The sequence below is a fragment of the Podospora anserina genome, chromosome 2 (assembly GCF_000226545.1).
Source record: "Podospora anserina S mat+ genomic DNA chromosome 2, supercontig 2".
NCBI classification, from domain to species: Eukaryota; Fungi; Ascomycota; class Sordariomycetes; order Sordariales; family Podosporaceae; genus Podospora; species Podospora anserina.
The window spans coordinates 2,413,526-2,419,525 of NW_001914858.1; the positions used below are offsets into that span (position 1 = coordinate 2,413,526).

A 6,000-nucleotide genomic window follows, 5' to 3' on the forward strand; every position below is an offset into this window, starting at 1 on the left:
ATGGGGTCGCCAGTTTCAATTGGCGATATCATCGCCATGTCCAAGATCTCTTGGAAGATTGCCCAAGCCTTCACCAACGGACGCAAGTCTGCGCCCATTGAATTTCGCGAGGTTGAGAACCAGCTCTACTCCCTCAGCTCGGCCCTATCAGCTTTCAAAGATGCATGTGGCGATGACATCGCTGCAGTCTCTATCGAGTCTTCGTCACTTCCCAACCGATTTCAAGACAAAGAACAACACGAAGGTCTGCAGAGTGTGGATTGGCTGCTGAACAGCTGCAATGAGACGCTGAGGCATCTCGAGAAGCTCATCGACAAGTACAGTGCTCTTGCAACCGGCTCAGGTCAGGAAAATCCAGAGCCACGCTTTCGACGATGGAGTGACACCTTGCTCAGAAACTACAAGAAAATTGCTTGGACAACCGAGGCCGGCGACATTGCAACCCTACGAAGTCAGCTCCTGGTTCATACCAACAGCTTGCACTTGGTTTTGGGGACCATCGTAAAGTCAGTGAATCTTCAATGTCACAATTTCATGAAAGATTTCGTTCTAACATGATCAATCATAGCTCCCGTACTTCCAGAATTGAGGAAAGTCTCGCAACAAACACACAAATGCTCACAGAAATTCATTCTTGGTGGACCCAAAATCTCAAAGGTGCCACCACTTCTACCGCCGAGAGCCAGTCCCTATCGAACAGTTCAGCAAAGACCATCGGCTCAATTAAATTTCAGGTATCGCTTGCTGTGGATAACGCACAACAGCTCATCTGTCCTCGATCATATTACCAGGAGGACTTGAACCATTGGACCTCTCAACTGTTATTGTGTGGCTGTGATAAGGCTGCCGACCACCCCAAGCTCAGAGACATTGGACTGTCACCCATAACTTTCCCCTTTAAACATGGTGGGAAGAATAGGTCATGGGTGCTCTACAAAGTTTTGGAAAGGTCGACGAACCGTCTGGTATCTGTAAATATCAGTGATGTTGCAGTTGAACGTGAATCGGCAAAATCCAAGCTTACTCATTGCCATTATCGCTAACCCGGAGATAGATATCCGCGAGTTTCAAGAATCATTCATCGATCGTCTTGCTGAAGCCACTGCGAGATCAATGCTGCAGCAAGGCATGAGCAATATGCTTGCTCACCCAGTACCTGATAACACAGGGATTCGGACTTTGTACACGCAAAGGTTAGCTCAAGTCATTCATGCCACCAGAGTAGATATTGTTTGCTAACGCCCTAAGCTTGATTAGTGATACAAAGAATCTCTATAAACTGATGGCCGATATTACCTTTGGCGTCGGCCACAGATCCTTGGTCAAGAATGGGATCAGTGGGATTTCGCTCTTGCAATATCGAAGCCTTGGTCAAAGCAGCGAAGGCCAAGGGGAGGAATATGCAGAGCTACTGGTCTACTACAACAAAAGTGAAGATATCACGAAAAGCATTCTCAAACGTAAGAGTTCGAGGTGCCAGAATCGCATCTAACTTTGCTAACGAAACATAGTACGTCATGACACGGTAATGAAATTGATCGAAGGAGATGCAAGGATTGTGTTGGACGAAATTGACTGCTATGGCTTCGTTGATGACAACCAGGTCAACAAGCTGACCAGAGCAGAGGTTTCATTCCAAATGATTTCCTTCGAAGGTATGTAGGCAAACGCAAACAGCGGAGCACGCCTTCTAATCGAAACACAGCTGCCAAAGCACTCTACCAGAATATCGAAGACATGAGAAGGGAACTATTTATCCAGTCTCTAAGCTCCCCTAGGCGAGACGAGATTGTAGCACTACGGCTGTGAGTGGATCCGGTGTCTTATTACCGAGTTGATGCACTGACTTTTGTTTTTTCCCAGCCAAGTTGCGCAGGTCCAGACTGAAGTGGTCTTGATACAGAACGCAGAGCTCTTGATCACCCGAGACAGAGAGGGAAAACAGAGGCTGATTATTGTCAGCGAGAACAAGTGCACAATACTCAACCAAGCCCGTAAGTTTGTTTAATGTCCAAACTTACGTGGGTTTGGAGTCTCACAATCATGGTTTTACAGTACCTGATGATTGCTTCACCGCGGTTCGGAAAAGTCCCAGTTTCAGCGCCCCAACATGGCTTGTTCAGATGAAAAGTGATGGAAATCAACAGGTATTTCACTACCCGAAGGGATTTCGAATGCTCAGGTTTCATGACAATAATGGTGAGGATGCCATCCCGCTCTCATTGTAATCTGTCTGGCTAACCCGCTTTTAGCTACAAGAATGTTTCAACTGGGGCGCGAGGCACTCTCTCAGAGCGAGGGAAAAGCGAATTTACCCATCAGGAATCGACCTGATGAAAGTGGGGGCCAGATTGAACTTGACCGCAGTGTGTGAGATGACCGTTACTTCTCCGGTGACCAACAAGATTGAGATTTGGCAATCAATCGCTGTATGTAAATCTAGTCTTGAACTATTGGCAAAGAAATCCTGACCCGTAAGACAAAGGAAACGTCAATCATAATTTCATAGACATCATAAGGCCCAGCGTCTAACCAGCACCTCACTTCGCCTGAACAAACTCAAGCCCTCACAGTAACTACACTCTGCCCAGGCACTCTCATTCCACCAGTCCTCACCTGCTGTCTCACCGGCTGAGTATTAACAGCCGGAATCATCACAACCTGCTGTTGAGGCTGCGGCTGAGCTACAGTCTGTAAAACAACAAACTGCTGCTGCTGCTGTTGTGGCCTCTGCACGTGCTGAACAGGCACAGTAACAAACTGTGTCTGCGGCCTCTGCTGCCTCTGCTGCTGCTGAACAGGCCGTTGAACAACCTGGCTAACCGGCCTCACAACCTGCTGCTGTACTTGACCAACCGGCACAGCAACGAACTGCTGCGTCTGCGGCCTCTGAACCTGGGTAACTGGCACCGCAACTTGGACGTACTGCTGCTGCTGCTGCTGCTGCACCTGCACCCTCACCCGCAGCTGAGGCTGTTGCTGAACCCTAACAGCCTGCTGCACCGGCCTGCCCTGCGCCTGAGTACTAACCCTCACCTTCTGCTGTTGTTGCTGCCCCTGACCCTGTTTAACAGGCCTCACAACAACCTTCCCCTGCCCCGGCGTGGGAAAAGCAGGCAAGGCATCCGGGTTCGGATTCTTGACGATCTTTTTCTTGCCCTTTGCAACCTCAAACGCGTCAGGTAGGTAGCTTATCGTGCCTGCTTGCACCCCGCTAGGGCTGGGTTTGGTCAAGTACATCACATTTACTGTTTTGAACTGTCTCGGCGTCACCCCCTTCTGGGGAGGTGGTGGACCACGAGGAGCGGGGACGCCTTGCGGGGCGAGGCCGGCGATGTAGAGGTCCCATTGGCGTTGGGGGTTGAGGGCGAGGTAGGAGGATCGGTAGAAGGATTGGTTTTCGCCTGTAGGTTTGGCGCGACGGAGGTACTCGCGGCCTGGAGGGGGAGCGGCGGTGCGTTTGTTGGGGGTGACGACTTTGACGGCTTTGGTGGTGGTGGTTTTGAGTTTTTTCCAGGTGGAGGTTCGGCGGATGAGGACGCCTTGGGAGGGGTTAGTAGGGGGCTTAAAGGGAGGGAAAGGGGAAGGGGGAGACGTGCCGATTACTTGTCCATCTTGGATCGCGACTTGCTGTGGTTGAGGTTGGGGTTGTGGTTTGGTGGTTTTGTGGTTTTTGGTGGTGAACATTTTGGTGGGGACCTCACTGAGGTGATGAGATTGACATGAAGATGCTCATGTAACGGATGATGTAAACAGGAATGATGAGCTCCGATACTACCGTTTGAATGTCACTTCACTGTGTCGAGAAGGCAAGTTCGGATGAAGTTCTATAGATAGACAGACGAGTGGATCTCGAATTGAAGACTGCCGGACTTATAAGACTTCGCTGTCATGAAAGTGAGACAAGGGTACATGTGAAAGTGCTCTCGTTACTAAGAGTAATCGTTGCAGTACAAGCTGGAAGATGTCGTGATTGACCCGCGAGCGTGGTTTCACCGCTTGGTCGACCACTGCAAGGCCATGTCAATATCAAAGAGTTTTTTTGAGGTTGGGTTGGCCCCTGGGTTCTATGGGTCTGCAGACCATTCTGGCGGCCTATGTTGCAACCGGAAAGCTGTTGCAAAACTATGTCCACTGTGGTCTGCGGCCTGATAGGGCCCTCAGTTGGTCGTCGCTGTTTGGGCCGCAAAAGCTCTGGCAGATACGGCACAGTGCCACCACACTCGAAGTTTGGGTCATCTACCTGTCCAAATCTTGTAAAGAAGTGGGAAAACATCTAATGTCGGTGTCTTGCGGTATTGAAGAGAGGCCAATGTTGTCTCTTCCCGTTATCAGTGGGAGGCAGTACCGCTGTATGGGCTATCACTAGCTGGTACAGATAGTGGAGGTGTAGAAATTCCAGGTTGGTGTCAGCATCGTCTTTATGATTGGCTCCTTCCGTGCCGAAAACAGGCATCCATGATCCAGTGACACCTTGAGCCTCAGACACTAATGAGGGGAAGGGTGCCTTCCTCCTCAACATCGAATTTGCGTTGAATTGGATGCCAGCCATGGACCCCGCGACGGCGATTGGAGTTGTTTCCTGCATTCTGTCTTTTGTTACTTTTGCATCCAAGATCGTAAAGGGCGGCGTGGAGATCTACCGACAAAGAAGTTTAACCGAGCATGCAGAACTTGAAGATGTCATGGACAAGATGCACCTCTTCCACGCCAACTTACAACAGACCACTTCGATGCAACAGAACATGTTAGATGAAGAAAGAAATCTTTGTACCCTTGCTGAGGAATGCCGCAAAATATCTTCAGAACTTATCCGTCTGCTACGCTCCACGAAACACTCAGATTCGAAGGGGTTGAGGGCCAAATGGAAGGCTTTGGCTGCATGGTGGAACAGCATTGTTTCCGCAAAGAAAAAGCAGAATTGGAGGCCAGACTGAGCAGCTGCCAGACTCACTTGATCACAGTTCTCACTTGGTCTTCAAGGTTCGTTTGTCCGCGGTTAATACACTCAGGTACCCGATATGACTAACTGCAAGCAAGATTAATGCTTGAGAATGTGGTTGAAGTCACAGAAAAAAGTAATGTCACCCTTGAACAACTTCGAGGCTACCTCGAGGTTTTGAAATCCGAGCTCGAAATGCGCAAGATAGCGCCCGATTGACTTGATGAATCGGTTCAAAGGATAACCAACAACTTCATCAGTATCCAAGATGAGAAGCTACGCGGCTATATTCATGTCAGGATTGTAGAGGCATTCCATTATGATAAGATGACAAGTCGCCGCGACGGGGTGCAAGTTCTGGTCAACGATATCCAGAATTAGCTGAAGAAGGAGGGAGGAACATTCCGGTGGCTTCTCGAGTCCGAGCTCACAGTGCCCGCTGGCCACATCCGCGACGAAGAGCTGACAATGACGAAAAACGCGCGGAGAAAGCTTCACAAATGGTTGCAAACAGGCGAGGATATATTCCATATCGCGGGCAAGCTGGGCTGTGGTAAATCAACCCTCATGCAACTACTTCGTCAGCATCAATTTGTTCCAAAGGAGCTGGAAAGGTGGGCCGGTAAGCACGTGGATTCCTTTATTTCCGTTTAACGTATTTGATAAGCGAGCGGATCGGACAAGCGAGTGGATCGAATTCTACTACCCTATTACAACTATCCTCAATTGCAAAACAACAATACTACTAACCTACTACAATTACATCAGAAACAGCTAAATCAGACTCTTCTGCAACCTCCTGGCACGTACGGATATTATGGCCAGGCTTGCCGCACTGTCACGGACCTGACATAAGTGGGGAGCGCGGGGCGCGACCCGTCCAACCACTAGGAACGGAAAAGTGGGGGAGTCAGATTATCACTAGCGCCAAGGGTGATAATCACGATTATCACCAGCCTTCGGTGAACGACGAGTGATAATCGACATTATCACTGGTGATAATGGTGATAAACAAGTCTATATATACGGAGGAACTGGCTGGTGTAGATAGACAGTTC

At 49.4% G+C, this 6,000-nt stretch overlaps 3 protein-coding genes across 3 annotated transcripts; 2 read left to right on the forward strand and 1 right to left on the reverse strand.

Moving 5' to 3' along the window:
- Nucleotides 1-1,492, forward strand: PODANS_2_6640 (uncharacterized protein; the record flags this gene model as incomplete). Its single annotated transcript, XM_001911405.1, has 4 exons — nt 1-506; nt 584-999; nt 1,055-1,193; nt 1,258-1,492. 4 exons carry the CDS (start codon nt 1-3, stop codon nt 1,490-1,492), a joined length of 1,296 nt encoding a protein of 431 aa, XP_001911440.1.
- Nucleotides 1,493-1,737: 245 nt separating this feature from the next.
- On the forward strand, nt 1,738-2,374 carry PODANS_2_6650 (uncharacterized protein; the record flags this gene model as incomplete). Its single annotated transcript, XM_001911406.1, has 4 exons — nt 1,738-1,805; nt 1,864-1,994; nt 2,056-2,199; nt 2,253-2,374. 4 exons carry the CDS (start codon nt 1,738-1,740, stop codon nt 2,372-2,374), a joined length of 465 nt encoding a protein of 154 aa, XP_001911441.1.
- A 185-nt stretch (nt 2,375-2,559) lies between these two features.
- PODANS_2_6655 (uncharacterized protein) lies at nt 2,560-3,687 on the reverse strand (the record flags this gene model as incomplete). Its single annotated transcript, XM_001911407.1, has 1 exon — nt 2,560-3,687. One exon carries the CDS (start codon nt 3,685-3,687, stop codon nt 2,560-2,562), a length of 1,128 nt encoding a protein of 375 aa, XP_001911442.1.
- Nucleotides 3,688-6,000: the final 2,313 nt, after the last annotated feature.